At 44.0% G+C, this 22,002-nt stretch overlaps 1 protein-coding gene across 13 annotated transcripts in view; it reads left to right on the top strand.

The window, feature by feature from the left end:
* Positions 1 to 22,002, top strand: part of SYNCRIP (synaptotagmin binding cytoplasmic RNA interacting protein) — a 36,949-nt gene that overhangs the window by 9,619 nt on the left and 5,328 nt on the right. For all 13 annotated transcript variants that reach the window (XM_024102996.3, XM_024102993.3, XM_024102994.3 and 10 more), the window contains 4 exons: positions 2,785 to 2,920; positions 3,721 to 3,926; positions 8,728 to 8,877; positions 17,981 to 18,102. In XM_024102996.3, coding sequence (XP_023958764.1) covers positions 2,785 to 2,920; positions 3,721 to 3,926; positions 8,728 to 8,877; positions 17,981 to 18,102 — 614 coding nt within the window. The remainder of the gene's footprint in view (positions 1 to 2,784; positions 2,921 to 3,720; positions 3,927 to 8,727; positions 8,878 to 17,980; positions 18,103 to 22,002) is intronic.

Genomic DNA, 22,002 nt, shown 5'->3' with positions numbered 1-22,002 from the left:
AGCATTTGTCATCTTGTATTTGCTTTTCCCCCTTAATCTCAAGTAGATTTCAAAGCAGTACTTTAGCAGGAGAATCGTGTGTGGTTACATCTTTTTACTTTTAGCACACTGTATTTATCGTCTGATAAACTGGCTTAACATTTTACTATGGATCACTATTGAAAGCGAGTTTGGGGTCATCCTACTCTTCGGTGAACATGTGTGTTCATCACAAGTCCACTGCACGACTTAGAACTATTAACAGACTTCACTCAGGAAATCCATGACTAGAGTAATTTGGGTGATTGTAAATTGAGATTGAGGCACTGCAATGGAGTGTGTGATAGAAAATATTCCATGCCTGGCTGTAATATAACCATTGTTCTGGATTATATTTTTCTTTATTCTACCGCTACCCAAGATTATCAGGCCACTTTGTGAAAGATTCCATCATTCTAAACTTCTCCCATTTTAGAAGCCTTTTTGCTTGCTTGAGGAACGAAGTTTTATTGTGACAATCCATAAAATTATGAGTATGGTTTTATTTAACTCTGTAATGAAAAATCTAGAACTAATGCAAAACTGATGACCAGTAGCTCAGATAGAATTGAGATTAGCCACAGGTGTCTTCAAGTAATTTGTGCCATCTGCACACAGCAGTGTAACTTACTGTCCAATATAGGAAGTGAATACGCTAACTAAAACTGCTGTTGGAATTCTCGGTGGGTGAAATGACACAGATTTAGTCTCATCAGAGCTGTTGGATTAACGCATTTAGTTTACAGAAAAAAGTATGGGATCTTAGATGACTGGCCCCCAAGAGGTCAGACCTGTTTTGCATGCTCAAAAGATACTTCAGTTGTGTGCCTAATACCAGTTTGGGGCATTGATTCAAAACTGACTTGGGAGAAAGCATAAATATGTTGAATTGGCAATGCTGCTTCTATTGTCTGTGTTCCATGGCAATCTCCCGTGTAAATACTGGGCTTGACCCCACTTAATGTAAAATTACAGGTGGTATGTTTAAAGGGACTCTGCTGGTTTACAAAACTTTTTAAAATCATATGTACATTTGTAATACCCATAGATATTAAACTAAAGATCTGATTTATTTTTTACTATGCTATTAATGTTTTCTACTTCTCTTAGATTGGACAGTGAGAATAGGTTACTCAGTTTTCTTGTTAAATTAGCGCTTTGCTGTAATGTCTTTGGGCTGCAAACACTTCAAGGAATGTTTATTAAAACTTTTAATTTAAAAAAAAGGAAACATTCCTGTTGCCTTAAATTTTGTAAGTACTTTTTCTTACAAAAGCTACTTTTGGGGCCCGACTTGATGCTGGCTAACCTTTAAGGCCCTTTTTAATGGTAATATGCAGTCTTCGATCTAATATGCCTGTATTTAACTGAGGCTATCTGACACACAAAGTAATGGACTCCTTTCAGCTTTGAGGGATATTGGCCATTCACCTGAATTTCCAGGGAAACCATACTTAGTATCAGGGGGTAGCCGTGTTAGTCTGTATCTACAAAAACAACAAGGAGTCTGGTGGCACCTTAAAGACTAACAAGAAGAAGTGAGGTTTTTACTCATGAAAACTTATGCCCATACTTAGTAGTTCCTAGGTAGAACATGCTGTTTATCAATAGCATAATAGCTGGTACTACCGTAGTGTGGATATGCAAGCTCTGGAACTTCATTGAAACCTTTTTGAAGCTTTTTCTTTGTAGCCTGTGAAACGGGAGCTACAGATACTATTAATGGTTATTTTTAGGTTTTGGTTTGGGGGTACTTCTTAACTGGTTGGGAGTTACTACTGCAGCCAATAGAGAAATGAGAATCCTCTCCATGCGTGGAAGTTTGTACTTAAGAATTACCTTGTAGTTCACTGTTGGTTGTCAGGCATTGGTGAAAATGTTCAGCAAGACGGAATCAGTGTTCTAGAAGGATCAGAGAATTGAGCTAGCAAAACCTGGAAGAAGCAGACTTAAGCGTTCACTGCAGAGGAAGTATGGGAGAACTTAGTCCTATAGAAGAAAAACTACCTGTGTCAATCTCTCAAACAAAATATCACTTGCAGAATGAATGGCAAGCTAACTGCCTTGAGAAGATGTTGGCTAAGAAACATCAACTTTCCTAACTGGAGAGCAGCCTATGGTGAAGCTTGCAAGGAAAATAGCTAATTTGTGCGTGGTGTGTGTCTCTCTCTTGCTACAGTTTTTGTCCAGAAGCTGCTTGAATTGGTGGTGAGGTCAAGCAGTGTATGCATATTGTCTATACGAGAGCCATATATATTTTTTTCAATAGAAGGCTTTTCTTGGACCCTGACTTGTTGAGGGTTTTGAACTGAACCTGAATACCTGCTATTATGTGCTTTGTTCAGTTTAAGAAGAGCTTATAGTTGGTAACCAGAGGAAGTTTTTCTCTGCCGTGTGACTGGAAGCAGTACCTTTATTGTCAACACTTCAGGTAGAATAAGCGCCAACTGCTGTAATTCTGCATAGTGCATTATCTAGTGAAGATTGAGATAGTAGAAGCTCCTTCCAGAAGTAAAGCTTAATTCTCGAGTCAAGACATAGGGAGAAATAGTTGTGGGCTGAAACTGGGGACCAGTGGCAAAGAATATGAATATACCACAAGTGTAGTAATCTAACAGCTGTTGTATGCACACATCAGGCCACTGAAGGGTTAATACCCCACTGTTCATCACAGCTGTAGGGAAGTAAAATACCTGCTGTAGATGCTTTTGAGTGGGGAAGAGTGAAAGATTGGTAATAACTTGCCATTGTCTGTTTTTCTTTCAGTACAATAATCATGAAATTCGTTCTGGAAAACACATTGGTGTATGCATCTCTGTTGCCAATAATAGGCTTTTTGTTGGCTCTATTCCTAAGAGTAAAACCAAGGAACAGATTGTTGAAGAATTTAGTAAAGTAACAGGTAAGTTAGTAAGTGTATTGGGAACTGGGTAAAATAAATGTGAGTGATCAATGATGATTTTTTTTTCACCATCTTTCGGCTGATGTTGAATGATGACAATCTTTTAAACTGAGATCACTTAGCTTTGTCTGAGTGTTCAGACTTCTCACTTTTGAAAGAACCAGGAATAATGTATCCTTGCCTAAACCATTGTGGTGTTTTGGAATAATATATATTTTGTTTTATTTGAATCTCTGTAACTAAACCTTAGATTATATACTTATTTAACCTAATGAATAATTGGCAAATACAATAAAAGGAAAGTTTCTTTCAAAGAAATGCATTGTTCCACAACTCACCAAAATTTCTTCAGTATCAAAGAATGTATTGGTCTCCTTTTTAAAGGCAAAATTTAACCAATATGAAGAGAGTTCTGTGCTTGAGTCCTTTGCATTAGTGGATTAAAGTTACTGACTTCCCTTTAATGCTGAAGGGTTACTTCTGCACAAAGGCATCCAAAAAGAGCAACGTGAAGCAAGGCTTTCAGAAGTCTTCTAAACACAAAACAGTGTTACTTTTTATGGGACAGGAATAATTATGTCCATTGATGCTAAGATGCTGCAGTGATATGTGATGTAAAAACTTAGTATTCTGAAAGTACAGAAATGTATCTTGGCGTTTCTTCACACCAATCTTTGAAGCTCATCCATGCTTTCACATCGGCTTGTAACTTACTTATTTCCTTAAGTAGGATCATTTCTTCGCTTTATAGTATAGCACATCAATTGAAGCCAAATTAAATATTCTGCTTAATTTCACAGAGGGTCTCACAGATGTCATATTGTATCATCAACCTGATGACAAGAAAAAGAACAGGGGTTTTTGTTTCCTTGAATATGAAGATCACAAAACTGCTGCTCAGGCCAGACGTAGGTTAATGAGTGGAAAAGTGAAAGTCTGGGGAAATGTTGTTACAGTTGAATGGGCTGACCCTATAGAAGATCCAGATCCTGAAGTTATGGCAAAGGTAATAAAGCAACTGAGAAATATAATTATACCTACATCACTTAAATTGTCATAAGGTAAATATTTCCAGTATTAGCACTATGTTGAAATACCACTTTCTAGATAGAGGAGTTAAAGCGGGGTGGTAAATATGTGAATGCGTTCTAAAACACTTGAAAATTAAAAGGAGTTCTTATAGTCTTAACAGGAATTTCACTGGCAAGTAGTATTTACTACTGCTTGGGCCTGACTTATGATCTTTGTTTCCTGCCAATGCTGAAAAATCTATGCCATGATTCCTGTAATCTGCCTGTACTGTAATAGTATGTAAGTGACATAGTGGCTTGTGGCTTCACACTAACGACTTGATTCAAAGGAATCAGTGGGAATATTTGGTTCAGCCCGTAAAACTGAGTTTAAATAAACATGGAGCTTCATATCTGTAATTCTTGAAATGGTATTACTTCAAGGAACATAAACCTGAATTTTCTTAACTCCTTGTCAGAATCCAAAAAGCTATAATTTCACAATCAAGCAATTACTTCTCTTAGACATTATTTCAGTCATGGTGGTGCGTGTGGGGTGGGTTTTTTTTTCCCCTTTCTTTCCCCCAGACCCCCTGAAACAAAATTCTGGAGTGCAATTTCCATGTAGCTTAAGTTCTTCATATCAAAATACTAAGTTTGGGGAGCATTTTTAATAACAAGAGAACAGTTCTTCGTTGTGACTTATATTTTGCCACAGCGGAAGTCGATTAATTGATTCTTACTTGAAAACTTCTATTCTCAGATGTTGTTCAGTCCTGTCTCTTTGGTTCTGTTGCCCAGCCACTAGCACAACTCCCCCTAGACAGCCCTTTTCTGAGTTCCTTTTTCTCTTTATCACATCTGCCTTTCCTGACCTGAGATGGTTGACTAGTAGGCATCCTAGTTTGATGGACTTGGTAAGCCGTCTTGGATGGGGTCACCTCTTTGAGCCAAATGGGGTTCAGGTACTAGAAAAGCAGCTATTTCATAAGAAGTATAGAGTCTCTTAGACTGTTTTGCCTGCCAGGTTTAATCCCCCCTCCCCCTGCTTTCTTGCCCAGTGTTGTTGTCACTCAACAGCAGGGAGTGTGCCGAGTCTTGCAGATAGTTTGCCCGCAAAATGGCACTTCCTCTCTAGTGCGGCTTCTCCCTGTGATCAATCTCCTGTATCACAAGAGAGGAGCCCTGATCCATCTAACTTTTTCTGTGACCATTGGTGTGGGACTCCTGATAAGTTTCACCAGCAGATGAGTAGGAAGTGAAGGGAGCATGGATAGGAAGAAAGTACTCGGTAGCAGGCTTCTGGGGCAGAGCTATGGAGGTGGGGAACATAAGAGCTAGGAAGCAATGTTTCCTGGTTCCCTAACCCATTCAACAGAAAGTGATTTTGACTAAACTAAAAACACTTTAAATGCTGAATGGGGCAGGGGGATAGCAGGGCATTGAAAGGATCAAGGGAAAGAGCATGGAAAAGATGTAGGGGATCAGGAGTGCCATAGACTTAGTGCGGTGGACCAAGAGATGTGTGAATGGAGATTCCAAATTAAACTGCAGGAAAGGGAGACTACCTGATGGAGAGGACTGGGGAAGAAAAGGGTGCGGGGGGGGGGGGGGAGGAGGGTTGTCTCAGGTCTGAAGGCTATAGAGAGATGGTGGGAGGATGATTGAGGGAGTGATTTTTCCATGTGTTAAAGACTTAAACTTTAAGTAATTAAACATGGAGAAAAGGCTTTTCCTCCACTCCTTTCCCTGCCCAAATCCCAAACAGCTATAATTCTCTTCTTGCACCGCACCACATGCAGATATATAGAGCTCTGAAGGAGGGGAACTACTCTAGTAAGCCTTAGAACATCTGTCAGAGCAGGAATGCTTGTCTGTAAACTTATCCACAGACCCACTTAAGTTTTGGTGCTCTTTAAAATAAACAAAAACAAAACCTTTTCTCGTGCTAACTTACAGTTAAGGTTGCCAATGGCTTATCTAAACATATAGCACTGCATTGGCACAGTTGCACCAGTGCTACTGTAGCACTTGGTGAATATGATATCTATGCCGATGGGAGAAACCCTCCTGTTGACATAACGTTGTCTACACCAGGAGTATGGCATAACTGCGTTGCTCAGGAGTGTGGATTTTCCACATCCCTGAGTGACGTGGTTGTACCTACATACGTCTGTAATGTAGGCTAGGCCTCAGAGTGCTGTACATATGTGTACAGTTCCTACAAATCATGGAAACTGCAAGGTAAGACAAGGCTAACCTTATGCCTGAAGTGGTTTTAAAATAGATGAAGGGTAAGTTGAGGTTGGAGAAGTTGGACTTGTGCATTATGGAGGCTTGCTTGTTATCAACCACAGACTCAGATTACTTAGATTGCTAAGGCATGTGAATTGAGGATTGTGTCGTTATTTCCTTAACCGGCAAATTATTAGATTTTTCAATACTGCGTAATGATAAACATTTCCTTAAGTTAATGTTTTTTGTATAGTGATGGTTTTGGCATTCTCAGCATCCTGACATATCATAGTGCAGGCAGAATTCAAGAGGCAACTCAGTAGTTACTGTCGCATGGACCTTGCAAAGCACAATCAAGGCTGGCAATTTAAGCAGCCAGTTAACCTGACCGATGTCTTTGAAATCTTGGACACAGTCATGTGGCTGCGGGTACATGGCTCATAACTTAACTATTATTTCATTATGTCCAAACTAAAAGGGAACTTTTATTTTTTCTCTCCCATTTCAACTCAAAGGGGGAAGGCATGTCATCTGAGAAGACTGTCTTGTCTTGACTTCCTAATGCTTACACTGACCTGTCCATTAGTGCGTGGTTCTCAACCTTTTCAGACTACTGTACCCTTTTCAGGAGTCTGATTTGTCTTGAGTACTCCAAGTTTCATTTCCCTTAAAAACTACTTGCTTACAAAATCAGACATAAAAATACAAAAGTGTCACAGCACACTGTTACTGAAAAATTGCTTACTTTCTCATTTTACCATATAATTATAAAATATATTGATTGGAATATAAATGTTGTACTTATTGGACAGCAACAAATTTAAAACTGAAATCCTTTCACACCACAAACTTAGATTGTGAAATTCATTGTCACAAAAGATCATCGAGGCAAAGAGTTTATCAGGATTATAAAAGGACTTGGATGCTTACATGATAGCAAGACTATCCAGAGGAGTTAAGGTTTAAAAAAATATTTTCCAAGAGACAAGCTCTTGGAGTCAGGGCAGACTCTAATGTGGGTTAAAAACCTTCTTTGGGAGTAGGTTATTCTGTTGTTGCCTACAATGGAATTTTTTTGCATTTCTTCTGTACCTGCTGCTATTTGGCCATTGTTGAAGTCAGGATACTGGACTAGATGGACCACTGGTCTAATCCAGTATTGCAATTCCTATGTTCCTCTGCTTCCTCCCCCATAGCTCCCATACAATTTCTCTGTGGGCCTTTAGCCAAGGATTCATCTATAAATCCCTGTCTGAGTCTGCAGTTTCTGCCCATCCATGCCCCCCACCCCCCAAGATACTGCTTTTTAATATACCATGCGTAAGTACACAGGTTATGCCATTTTTCATCCTGATAAGCCACTTGTGATTCAGAATGAGAGAATCAGGTGCTGGCTGGTGCTATTGCAACAGGAGTAGAGCTGATCACTGTGTTCCTCACAATCCCATAGCCTGCTCTCCTTGGTCTCTCCATCTGCTCTGGAGGGGCCATAGGGAGGGGGAGCTGGTAGCTAAGGGATTCTGAAGCATGACCACCAGCTGCACTGTCCCTGCTGTATTTTCACTGGTTAAAAGTCTGTGGATCACTGAGTGGTGCAACCTGAGACAGTAAACTACTGGGAAGAGGGCTGGGGCAGAAAGTGCAATCTTACCCATTTATTTGCAACTGGATTTTTTGATAGAAAACTTGTGGACTGAGCTGAGGAGCATTTATGGGCAGGGGAATAGAGACTGGTCTGGCATTACTAATAAGGGGTATGGTGGATGGGGATGGAGAAGATACTCAGCTGCAAGCAAAAGCGGCATATGGATTGAGGGAGCTTTATTTGACAGATCTTTTCTTTGACAGGTGTCAAGGTTGATAGCCCACACATTAGTACATCCGCTCTAGGGCTGCAAGGGCATATCTTAAACCAATTTGAGGGTGGCTTGTGTGGATGCTCTTGGTGCTTCATTGAGTACTGCACAACATAGCTAGCTGACTGCTCTAATATAGACCAGCCCTTACGTAACTTTCTCCCATACTAGATAAGGTTGCTAAGCCTGAAGCTTTGCATTTCAGGTTGCCCTCTTACTGTTCTGTATTTCCTTTTGTCATAGACAGTAAAAGTGTATTCTAACCAACAATATTTGATGTGATCGCTTCAAGGCACCTGAAGGTGGAGCAAAATTGGCTAAGCAAAGAAGGCATGCTGAGTGATTACAGTGATGGATGCTTAAACTCTAATATTTTGAATAGTTAACTTCTACATATAATTATCTTTAGTTGCTAACTTTACTTTTTGAAACAATTAAAAAAGGTTCCTTCGAGGTAAAACTTACTGATAGGACTTTTTTCAGTAACAACGCTGATTAGAATGATGTATTTGTAGTGATTGTTCAGTAATATTAAATCATTTTATCCAACTGTCAAGTCAGCAAACTGATTTTTTGAACTCATTGCAGAATGTTGCATTTAAATAGAATGAATGGATATTTTTGATATCAGCTGTAGTTCTAACGTTTTGTGAAATTGTGTTAGACAAAACTTGTATACTGAAACTTGATTTTTGTTGTCTTTTAGGTGAAAGTGCTGTTTGTGCGTAACCTTGCCAATACTGTTACAGAGGAGATTCTAGAAAAGGCCTTCAGTCAATTTGGAAAATTAGAGCGAGTGAAGAAACTAAAAGATTATGCTTTCATTCATTTTGATGAACGGGATGGTGCTGTAAAGGTAGGTTAAAGGGACCTTAATTTTATGTGTATAGAAGTTATGACCAAATATGAGTTTTAAAAATTGGATACTTATGGGGAAAAGATCAGTCTGGGGGATTATGTGAAGCATTAAATTGTTAATTAGTAACACCATAAAATGAAGTTACATGTTGGGTCTTTCCATAGAATGTTCTACACTATCTGAATTCAGGGAAGGAGAATGCTTCATATAAATTGCTGTTAATGTTGGTGATTATTTTCTTATCTGTTAAAAATAGAAGATTCTGTTTTAAGCTAATGGCCTTCTGTGAAAACAGTGACTGGGATGCCAGAACTTTTTCATCCACTTGTAATCAACCAGAAGGAAGTTCCTTTGCGGTTAAAAGACCAATTTTGCTACCTGAGAATTGTGGTAGAAAATTTTGTTAGTAATGTAAGCACTGAAACACAAAACAAACTTCCTAGGAGCAGAGTTAACTGTGTCCTTTTTTGCTGACAGGGATTATCCTAGTGAGTGTTTACTCCTCTCCTTCTTTCCTTCCTTGTGACATACTCTCTTTACCAAGGAGAAATCCAGGAATAACTCCTTTGTTTCATTCCTTTGCTTTGTGTTTCTTCCTCATTTGGTAGAATGACCGGCAGAATTTGTTCACATACCAGATTTCTACACCTTTGGGTGAAACATGCACATAGGTTTGCAAATTTCCTCACTTGTCCAGATAGCTTGGTGAAGAAGCTTGGGTGAACAGAGTAAGAATCCCTACTGTTCATGCATCCTCTCAAGGCTGGGTCTCCTTTGGAGTCCAGAGGATCCTTGAAAGTGGTAGGATCTCTCAGATCCCCCCCCTTTGAAACTCATTTGCAAACATTTGGTGGGAAACTTTTATTGTATAGATAGAATGACAATATCCACTTCTGTTACATGAGGCTGAGGTGCATATTTCCTTTTGCACCTAATCAGTAAGGAAAAAGTTAAACGGAAAACAAAAGAGAAAAAAGTTCTTCGACTGATTGCTCATGTCCATTCCAAAAGATGTGTTCGCACTGCATGCACGATTGTCAGAAGGTTTTACCCTAGCAGTACCCGTTGGGTCAGCTGCGGAGCCCCCTGGAGTGCTGCGTTTATGGGTCCCTGCCAACCCGCTGCCTGCTCAGTTCCTTCTTACCGCCAGTGACTGTCATTGGAGCAACTGGTCTCTTGCTTTGCAAGTGTTTCCTAGCGTTTTTCGGTGTATATAGTTGTTTTTCACTAGATCGTTAGTTTTATTAGTATGTTTAAGTTGGGGGCAGTTTCCCCCCGATATATTTCCCCATCACTGGGGCATGCTGTGGCCCCAGGGGTTTAAGCCATGTGAGAGGTGCGGTAAGCCTGTGGCCAAAGGGGATCCATATGCTGCTTGTCTGAAGTGCTTAGGGAGAGGGCCATTTGCAAGACAAGTGCACCATTTGCAGAGGATTCAAGCCCAGAACTGAGAGAGAGACGATCTCCTCAAGCTCCTCTTAATGGAGTCTGCACTTTGGGACCCAACCGGCTCAAGAGTCTGAACGGGCAGCCTCGATGCATAGTGCACCGGCCTCGATGCGGGACACCTCAGGGCCTAGGAAGGACTCACATAAGTAGCATCGACACTGCTCCCCCACGTGGAAACCCGGCTCATCGGTGCGGCACCATTCACAAACCCCGGTGCCGCACAAACAGGAGGTGGCAGGGGGGCAGCCCTGCTCCACCAAGAATAGTAGGCAGGCCTCCATTGCGGTGCGTGCTATGTCGGAACACCAGAAGGCTGGCTCGTCAGTCCCAGCACAGTCAACTCTGGCCTTGAGGGCAGGTCCGTTGAGTCTGGTGTTGGTGGACTCCCCGCTCTGGGAAGTGTTGGATGGGGACCTGGACCTCCCCTCCACACCAGATACTTTCAAGGCCGTGTGGGACTTAATTGCTATGACAATACAGTCCCCAGCCTCTCATTCCCATGTACCAGCTCTGGTACAGGCAGGGCAGGCCAAGGCGGTGGCACTGTCTGCGGCACTGTTCTTCATCACTGCGGCATCGCTCCCCAGCACTGTTGGGATTCATTCCTTCCTGGTCAGGTTCGGACTACTCATCAGAGTCTGAGGCAGAGTTGTCCGTGTCCTGACACAGCCAGTACTGCTTGAGGTCTCAGCACTGTGGGGTGCAGGAATCCTCGGTACCGATGGTGTCCTGGCCTTCCCAGTGGCAGGGACCAGTACAATGGCCCTTTTGGATACCTTGGGCCTACCGGCAGGGCTCCAGGGCAGCATAGGTGGTCTCCGCTGCCTGTGCCCCACCACCTGCGACATCCGTTGCCCCTGACGAATCCAGGACTCCCGAGGACCCACCGCGGAGTTCAGACCTCGGGCCTCCTGCACAGAGTGCATGGTCGGAGCCACCTGTGCCGGCAGCCCCCCTACCACCAGTGATTGCATTATTGGATGTTCCTGAGGTCACCTGGGCCTCCCTTCCAGCAATGGACATGAAAGACCTCCTCAGGATGGTTGCCCAGACCCTTAATATGGCCACGGAGGAGGTGGTGGAAGATTCAGACCCCATGGTGGACATACTTGCCCAAGAGGGTCCTTCTAGAGTGCCATTGCCGCTTATTAAGACCGTCCAGACCACCATGAAGGTGCTCTGGCAAACCACAGCCTCTGTCACCAACGGCCAGGGTTGTGGAGAGGCAAGAGTCTGTCCTATCTCGGGGACTCTCTTTCTGTCCCACCATCCCCACGAACACGATACAGTTCTGCGGTGATCTGGAAGCCTACTTTCGTCGTCTCTGACTCAAGAAATATTTTCAATGCACCACTGAACAGTGCACTGACCCACAGGAACCCAACACTACAAGAAGAAGAACTCTGCGTGGACTCCTCCTGACGGTCGAAATGACAGACTGGACCTCTACATAGAGTGCTTCCGCAGACGTGCACAGGCTGAAATCGTGGACAAACAACATCACTTGTCCCATAACCTCAGCCGTACAGAATGCAATGCCATCCACAGCCTCAGAAACAACTCTGACATTATCATCAAAGGGCTGACAAAGGAGGTGATGTAGTCATAATGAACAGGTTGGATTATGAACAGGAGGCTGCCAGGCAACTCTCCAAGACCACATTCTACAGGCCACTATCCTCTGATCCCACTGAGGAATACCAAAAGAAACTACACCATCTGCTCAAGAAATTACCAGCTACAGTACGGGAACAAAACTACATGGACACACCCCCAGAACCCCGACCAGGGGTATTCTATCTGCTACCCAAGATCCATAAAACCGGAAACCCTGGACACCCCATCATCTCAGGCATTGGCACTCTTACAGCAGGAAAACACCATCCTGGCCACCATGGATGTAGAAGCGCTTTACACCAACATTCCACATGAGGATGGACTACAAGCTGTCAGGAACAGTATCCCTGATGAGGCCACAGCATGCCTGGTGGCTGAGCTTTGTGACTTTGTCCTCACCCACAACCACTTCAGATTTGGGAACAACTTATACTTCAAGTCAATGGCACTGCTATGGGTACCCGCATGGCCCCACAGTATGCCAACATTTTTATGGCTGACTTAGAACAACGCTTCCTCAGCTCTCGTCCCCTAGTGCCCCTCCTCTACTTGCACTGCATTGATGACATCTTCATCATATGGACCCACGGAAAGGAGGCCCTTGAAGAATTCCACCTGGACTTCAACAATTTCCACCCCACCATCAACCTCAGCCTGGACCAGTCCACACAAGAGATCCACTTCCTGGATACTACAGTGCAAGTAAGTGATGGTCACATAAACACCACCCTATACCGGAAACCTACTGACCGCTATACATGCCTCCAGCTTCCATCCAAGACACATCACACGATCCATTGTCTACAGCCGAGCCCTAAGATACAACCGAATTTGCTCCAACCCCTCAAACAGAGACAAACACCTACAAGATCTTTATCAAGCATTCGTAAAACTACAATACCCACCTGGGGAAGCGAGGAAACAGATTGACAAATCAAGACGGGTACCCAGAAATCACCTACTACAGGACAGGTCCAACAAGGACAATAACAGAACACCACTGGTTATCACATACAGCCCCCAGCTAAAACCTCTCCAGCGCATTATCCACGATCTACAACCTATCCTGGAAAATGATCCCTCACTCTCACAGACCTTGGGACGCAGGCCTGTCCTCGCTTATAGACAACCCCCCCAACCTGAAGCAAATACTCACCAGCAACTACACACCACACCACAGAAACACCAACCCAGGAACCAATCCCTGTAGCAAACCTCGTTGCCTACTCTGTCCCCATATCTACTCTGGCGACACCATCAGAGGACCCAACCACATCAGCCACACCATCAAGGGCTCATTCACCTGCACATCCACTAATGTTATATATGCCATTATGTGCCAGCAATGCCCCTCTGTCATGTACATTGGCCAAACCGGACAGTCCTTCCGCAAAAGAATAAATGGACACAAATTGGACCTCAGGAATGGTAACATACATAAGCCAGTAAGTGAACACTTCAAATCTCCCTGGTCATTCATTCTATTACAGATTTAAAAGTCACTATCATTGAACAAAAAACCTTCAGAAACAGACTTCAAAGAGAAACAGCAGAACTAAAATTCATTTGCAAATTTAACACTATTAATCTGGGCTTGAATAGGGACTGGGAGTGGCTGGCTCATTACAAAAGCAGCTTTTCCTCTCCTGGAATTGACACCTCCTCATCTATTATTGGGAGTGGACTACATCCACCCGGATTGAATTGGCCCTGTCAACACGGGTTCTCCACTTGGGAAGTAACTCCCTGCTCTCCATGTGTCGGTATATAATGCCTGCATCTGTAACTTTCACTCTATGCATCTGAAGAAGTGAGGTTTTTACCCACGAAAGCTTATGCCCAAATAAATCTGTTAGTCTTTAAGGTGCCACCAGACTCCTTGTTGTTTTTGTAGATACAGACTAACACGGCTACCCCCGATACTTGTCCCACAAAGGGGGTCCGAGAACCACTTCACCCACCCCCAACCCAGGACATTGGTGGCTGATGCAGCAAACCACAAAGAGTGGCGTGGGCAGCTGGGACTCACCCCTAAAAAATAAGGAAGCTAAGAAGCTGGACCTCTTTGGTCGAAAGGTATGCTCGACTGGGGTGCTCCAGCCTCGAATCTCCAATCAGCAGGCAGTACTTAGCTGCTATGCATACAACTCCTGGAAAGCCCTCTCCAAGTTCCAGGAACTGCGCCCATCAAACTAACAGGAGTTTGTGGCAGTCATAGAAGGAGGCAAGGTGGTGGCTAGAATCTCCCTCCAGGCGGCTTTGGACTCCGCCGATTTGGCGGCACGAACTATGGCTACGGCCATCACCATGAGGCTCACGGCTGCAGGCTTCTGGACTCCCGGCGGAGGTCCAGAATACTATAAAGGACCTTCCTTTTGACTACAGGGTTGTTTGTGGACAAAACAGACTCCAGACTTCACAGTCTCAAGGACTCACATGCAATCCTCAAATCTCTGAGTATTCATACGCCAGCACCCCAGAGAAAACCCTTCAAGCCTCAGCCTCCTTCACGATTCTATCTGGGTCCCCGTAAACAGGACTATAGCCGGAGGAGGGGCAGAAACAGGAGACATCCCCCGCAGTCCTTAGTCCAGGGTCAAGGCTCCTCCCAGCAGCCCCCTTGGCTTGAAGCCAAACTTTTTGAAGGTGCGCCCAGGGATGGAGCACCAGCCCAAATCCCAGATCCTTTCCTTCCCTTTCTGAATCATCTGTCCCACTTCTACTGTGCCTGGGCCCAGATTACTTCAGAACGTTGGGTCCTGAGCATTGTAGGGGTGGGATAGTCTATCCAATTCTGTCCCTAGCCGCCCTCCCCATCCCTCTTCTGGGACCCCTCTCACGAGCATCTCCTGATACAAGAGGTGCAATTGTTTCTCACGCTGGGGGCAATAGAGGAGGTTCCTCAGGAGTTCAAGGGCAGGGGGTTCTATTCCTGATACTTCCTCATCCCCCAGGCCAAGGGTGGGCTCAGGTTTGTCCTGGATCTGCAAAACCTCAGCAAGTTCATAAGAAAGCTGAAGTTTCGTATCGTCTCTGTGGCCACCATCATTCCTTCCCTGGATCTGGGGGACTGGTATGCCACCCTCGACTTGGAGGACGTGTCCTTTCATATATTAATTTATCCCGGCGCACAGGAGATTCCTGAGATTTGTAGCCTACACTGCCAGTTCACCGTACTACCATTTGGACTTTCAGTGGCCCCGCGTGTGTTCACAGAGTGCATGGCAGTTGTGGTAGCCTCCCTGCACAAATGCCAGGTACAGGTCTTCCCATACCTGGACAACTGGCTCATCAAGGGCAATTCCCGAATGCAAGTGCTGGAGCACGTGGCCCACGCATGAACAACTTTCAGCAGGCTAGGCTCATTCTGAATGCACCCAAGTCTACACTGGTCCCAACCCAGAAAATAGAGTTCATCGGCACTCTCCTGGACTCCACTCAGGCCAGAGTCTCCCTACTTGAGTCCCGGTTCCAAAGCATCAAGGGCATCCTTGATAGCCTCCACCGGTTCCCAACCACGACGGCCAGAAACTGCATGAAGCTTCTGGGGCACATGGCAGTCTGCACGTATGTAGTGCAGCATGCCAAGTTGCGCCTTCGCCCTCTCCAGGCTTGGTTGGCAAGCGTATACAGAGCCAGCCATGACTCTCTGGACAGACTAGTTACCCTCCCGCCCAAGATTCTCGAGTCCCTCAGCTGGTGGCTACAACCTTAGGTGGTCTGTGTGGAAGTGCCCTTCGCCAAACCTCAGCCCTCACTGTCGCTGGTCACTGACGCATCGGAGACAGGCTGGGAAGCAAACCTGGGTAGTATCAGGACTCGAGGCCTGTGGTCACAACCAGAACTATTGCTGCACATCAACGTCAGAGAGCTGAGAGCGGCTTGCCAGACGTTCCAGGCCCAGTTCTGCCAGATAACACCACAGCGATGTTCTATATAAACAAACAGGGTGGTGCTCACTCCTCTCCCCTGTGCCAGGAATCTTCCCAGTTGTGGGACTTCTGCATCACACATTACATCCAGCTACAAGCATCATATCTACCGGGGGCACAGAATGAACTAGCAGACCATCTCAGCCGCTCATTCAGCACTCAAAATGGTCACTCAGAGCGGACATAGCCCCACCTGCAGAAGATTGAAAGGGCAATCTCCACGTGGATCTGTTCGCGACGCAGAGCAATAGGAAGTGCCACCTGTTGTTCTCCTTTCAGAACCACAGCTATGGCTCCACAGTGGATGTCTTTCACCTACCATGGACGACTCAGCTGCTATATGCATTCCCGCTCTTCCAACTCATACACAAAGTCCTCCTAAAGCTCTGGCAGGACAGGGCTTCAGTCATCCTCATAGCACCTGCTTGGCCATGATAGCACTGGTTCACCACGCTGCTGAACCCATCAGTGGACAGGCTAGTGGCCCTCCCCATGCTTCCGGACATCCATCACAGCAGACTACAATATCCCAACCTGGAGTCCCTCCACCTCATGTTAGGGAAGTTCTGTTGGGAAGCAGGAAACCCTCTACTCACACAATATAGCTGGCAAACTGGAAGTGCTTCTCCATTTGGTCCCTACAGAAAGGTCTCTCTTCCCTTTGTGCTTGACTGCCTCTTGTACCTGAAGTAGCAGGGGCTGGCTAGATCTTCTATTAAGGTGCACCTGGTGGCCATCTCGGCCTTCCACCCGGGCGTGGGGTCAGGTCAGTCTTTAGCAATCCCATGGTGGGCTGGTTTCTTAAGGGCTTAGATAGGCTTTATCCCCAGGTGAGGCAGCCTGTTCCCCAGTGGGACCTTAACCTGGTTCTTTCTAAACTTATGGGCCCCCCTTTTGAGCTACTGGTGACCTGCCCCTTATCCTCTCTTGCCTGGAAAGTGGCTTTTCTGGTGGCCGTAACCTCGGCCAGAAGGGTCCCCGAGCTCAGAGCACTTACTTCTGAGCTCCATTACGTGGTCTTTTACAAAGACAAGGTGCAGCTATGCCCACAACCCAGCATTCCTACTGGTATTCTTTCCTAAGCCTCATGCCAGCAACAAAGAACGAGCACTCAATTCCCTTGATGTCAAGTGTGCCCTAGCCTTCTATATTGAATACACTAAGCCGTTTTGTAAGTCACCACAGCTCTTCATTGCAATCGCTGAGAGGATGAAAGGGCTCCTCGTCTCTGATGCAGGTGTGGATCACATCCTGCATCAGAACGTGCTACGACTTAGCTAAAATTCCAGCTCCGCTGTTAACATCACACTCCACAAGAGCGCAGGTGTCATCCGCCTCATTCCTTGTGCAGGTCCCTATCCAAGACATGAAAGACAGCAACGTGGTCTTCCATCCACACCTTTACTTTGCACTACACCATCACCCAACAGGCAAGGGACAATGCGACCTTCATCAAGGCAGTACTGCAATCAGCAACTTGGTGAACTCCGACCCCTCTCTGTCAAAACTGCTTGGGAGTCACCTATTGGAATAGACATGAGCAATCACTCGAAGAAGAAAGACAGTTGCCTACCTTTCGTAACTGTTGTTCTTCGAGATGTGTTGCTCATGTCCATTCCAAATCCCGCCTGTCTCCCCTCTGTCGGAGTATTCCAGCAAGAAGGAACTGAGCAGGCAGCCGGTCAGCAGGGACCTATATACACTGCCATAAAGGCGCCACTCCAGGGCACTTCCTTGTATACAAATATTTTTCACTTAAAGCTAACTAAGCTTTACTGCTACCCCATTGTTGTAAATATGATTCTTAATGAGATCCCAGAGCTGAATTGTGGTACACTATTTGCAGAGATTGCAATAGTATGTCCACAGTTGTAAGTGGAAGAAATTTTAAGAACAGGTAAAGACTATCTTGGTTTTGAAAATCAAGCTTTAGTAATTCTTTGAAACCCCAAGAATAATCTGCAGTCTGACTTCCAGATACACAATCATGGCTAGTTCTGGGTGATCCCATCTAAAAAAATTCCTCTATTCTTTTTCTGCCCCTTAAAATATGTCCCTGAATACCCTTAGAAGTATATCTAAAATCTGGTTACTTCCTTCAGGCAATGGAAGAAATGAATGGCAAAGATTTAGAGGGAGAAAATATTGAAATTGTGTTTGCTAAGCCACCAGATCAAAAAAGAAAAGAACGGAAAGCTCAGAGACAAGCGGCTAAAAATCAAATGTAAGTATAAATTTGTGCATGTTGTGTATTGATTTTTATTGCACAAAAATGTGCTTTTTACAAAAAACAGCATGGGGGTTATGTAGCAAGTATGATGAAGTGTATTAGTGTCTCAAATTTCACTTCCATAGGTGTAGGATACATTTGAATAGTCATATAGAGGAATTACTGGTATATCACAATAGTGCCTGAAGGCCAGCCTCAGTCAGGATTGGGGTCACATTTTGCCAAGTGCTGTCCAAACCCAAATGAAGATAAAATGGCTGCCTTGGAGAATTTATAGCCTAAATTCAGTAGTGACTGAACTGGATGCATGTCCACTTATCCAGGTCAAATTTGAAGATCATGGGAGCAAATTGGGAAACATGAGCTGGTCACCTTCTAAAGAGCCACATACCTTTGTACTGTCAGGTGCACCCATGTGAGATGCATGCTCATCTGATCACACTTTGAAGCAGTAATATGGTGGCTACATGTAAATTATCGGTGTGATTGCTCTCTGTCCAACAACGTTTTTGCCACTTGTGATGATCAGTAAGCCTGTGAAGATTTTAAAAACGAAAGTAAGGATTTTGCATTAATGTGAAGATTTTGCAGAACAGAAAATGAGTGGCTTGCCACTGTAGCCTTTAATGCTTTCATATATTTTTCTACTTGGGTTTAAATTGGATATCCTGCAGTTTTCCTCACTCCCACCCTGTATTTCCAAAAATATCTGTGCTGCCAGTGCTGCTGCTTGACATCCAAGAAGACGGAATGGCTAGGTAAAACAGAATAATACAAATCTTTAGATGGTGACCTCATGCACAACTGGAATTGTTTAAGATTGCCTTGCTTGCAGCTGCCCCAAAGTTCTCACTGACTCTGCTATTCCTTTACCTGGTCATGTTAGCCATAGGCTTCACTATTCTCTTTTGGACTCTACTCTTACTGTCAAGGGGTTTTTTTCTACTTCATTTACATCTTTGTTAGGCAAACCAACTTCCTTTGTCCCTCCTGTATTCCGTGTCTCAGATGCAGCCATAAGAATACCTGTTTTGTGAAGAATAGTTTAGAGTAGTATTGGAAGTTACATGAACATATTTTTATGTAGAGTCTGCATGTCTCTATTTTGTTGATACTTACTTATTTGACATCCTGTTCTCTCTCCTTCCCTTCCCTCCCCTCCCCTCCCCTCCCCCCCCCCCGCCATCTCCGGTGTCAAAAGGAGAAAAAGTTCCCATAGTGGAATGGGCCAACAGTCTCCTTTTAATCCTGTATCTAGGCTCTGATAGTGCCCTGTACCTCATTCTATAGAGGAAAGTGTGATTTCCTCAAAAGGCACCTGATCAATTATACAATACTGTACTCTTCCCCCTCCCCCCCCCCCCCCCCCCCCCCCCGAGAGAAGAGTGGATTCCTGTGTAACTAGCTGGTCATCAGAGTATTCTCTAAAGCTTAACTATTACATCAGCTGTACTTGCTCTGTTTAGTGCAAGTTGCCTATATTTTTATTAAATATCTAAAACGTATTGCCTCAAGTGTACAGCAACAAATTTCCCTGTTTGATCTCATACTGCATAAAATGATTTCATTGTATTATCTATTGTATAACTATACCAATTCATTTATTTTATGTGCCTCTCTCTCCTATTTTGCATAAAAGCGGTGATAGGTGCCTTGTTCAGTCCCTCTTTCAGATCCATTGATTAGAGTAATTCTTAGATATCTATCATTCCTCTTTTTGATCTGGCAAGCTAACTAAAATATCACTACAAAGGCAGACAAGCAATTCTATTCAAAGACTCATTCTGGGCATATTTGGATTTTAAATGTGCTACTTACATGTTGAATTGCAAGGGTTTTTAATTTTTCTAGGATTCAAAAAGATGAAGGGGCAGGGGAGTATATAGCCATAAAATGTGTGTGGTTAGTGCTGTCTTTACTTGAAAGAAGCTGGCTGTGATTTCTCAGATCTTAGGGAGGCATTTTGTAAATACACCGCTACCCCTATATAACGCGACCTGATATAACACAAATTCGGACATAACGTGGTAAAGCAGTGCTCCGGGGGGGGCAGCGCACTCCAGTGGATCAAAGCAAGTTCGATATAACGCGGTTTCACCTATAACATGTTAAGATTTTTTTTGGCTCCTGAGGACAGCGTTATATCGAGGTAGAGGTGTATAGTACAGATTAGTTTTAAATAACCATGTACTTTTGCCCTCTTATGTACTTCTAGTTATTCTAAATTGTAATGTATGAATTCAAATGTTCCATCTGCTTATGAACCCGGATCTTAAATTTAAGAAATACTATTGTAATGACTAGATAAGGTCTGCTGGATTGGTGCTCCCTTATTTTGAACCTCCAGCAAAAATCAGTCTGTGCTAAGATTGAAGAGAGGGCAACATTCCTTGACACTAAAGTAATCAGGGGAATGCAAATAAAGTGGTTGTAATGCTACAGTGGTATAACATACTAGAAAAAATAAATTTTTTATAAAGGTGTCTTAAAGCCATTTTTGACAGAGTACTAAGTCATCACACAAAGATTATGGTGACATTCTTTCATTGCGTGTGTAAAAAGTATAGATATTCATTTGTAGGATGTGGACTTCCTTATGTTATCTATATTATAAAATTCCAGGCATGTCATGTTACATTCTGAAGCCAAAAATACGTGTACTGTCAGTGTGAAGTAATAGACACAGCTACAAGCATGGTTGAGAGGTCTTTTTATCCAGAGTATCTCCAGGTTGAAACATTGCTGGGTTTTGTGGTCTGTCCAGTTCTTAAGTTCAGTGATTTTGACTTGACTTACAGTAGCTGTACATCACATGAGTATAATTTAACGCATGTATCTCAGCCATGCCAAGAGTTCTGGACCCTGTGATATCAGAGGTCACTCAGCCATTAACCACCATTGCTCTACAGCTAATTTGCATGCAACAATTTCATTGGTTGTATGAAGGAGACTGTGCAGTACTTTGCCTGAGTGCCACTTTTACAGAGCAACATAGATATTCCAGCATACCCCTCCTAGACACAAATCAACACAACCTCCCACAAAACAACACAGCCAGCATACACAGTAACCCCAAACATCACTCTAAAGCCTAGACTGTCTGCCAGTGTGAAGCTATGGAAACAGCTACAAGCATTGGTTGGGAGCTCTTTTTGTTTAGAATATCACCAGGTTCAGTCATCACTGGGATTTGCCATTCAGTTTTAAGTTCTTGGTCATTTTCAGCTTGTTTTAAACAATGATTTTATTAATTACTTGGCCAAGAGCACAGGTTTTCCGCTACTAATTCACTAATAAACTAGTGGGTTTCAACCCTGTTTTAATGGGGTCGCCAGGGCTAGTGTTAGACTTGCTGGGGCCTGGTCGAAGCCCGAGCCACACTGCCAGGGACTGAAGCCAGAGCCCCACCTCCTGGGCCTCATGTTACAGGCAACCCCAGTCTGTCCCCCCCTCCCCAACACCTGGGGCTGAAGCCATTGGGCTTCGACTTTGGCCCCCTCGCCTGGGGTGGCAGGGCTCGGGTGAGCTCGAGCTTCAGTCCCCCATCCTAAGCTCGTGTAGTAATTTTTGTTGTCAGATGGAGGTTACGGTGCAATGAAGTTTGAGAACCCCTGGCCAGACATGATTGGGCAAGAGTTGAAAACTTGGTCTGTAAACCAAATCAGTCTTGCTGTCACTTTAACTAACTTTTCTCACTAGCGCTGACTGAACACCTGGAGGTGAACTGTAAATATAACTGCATTGCTTTATAACTCAGTCTGACAACTACAGTGTCACAGTTACTGGGGCTCTGCTCAAGTTTTCAGTATGATTCTGACTTTTTGTGGAAGTACAACCTTAGATTTCCTGGGTTTTTCAAGCCTTCTGAAAATTTAATGTTCTTGAAAAGTAACA

This window comes from Chrysemys picta, chromosome 3 (assembly GCF_011386835.1).
Source record: "Chrysemys picta bellii isolate R12L10 chromosome 3, ASM1138683v2, whole genome shotgun sequence".
NCBI classification, from domain to species: Eukaryota; Metazoa; Chordata; order Testudines; family Emydidae; genus Chrysemys; species Chrysemys picta.
This window is presented reverse-complemented; position numbering and strand designations above follow the sequence as displayed.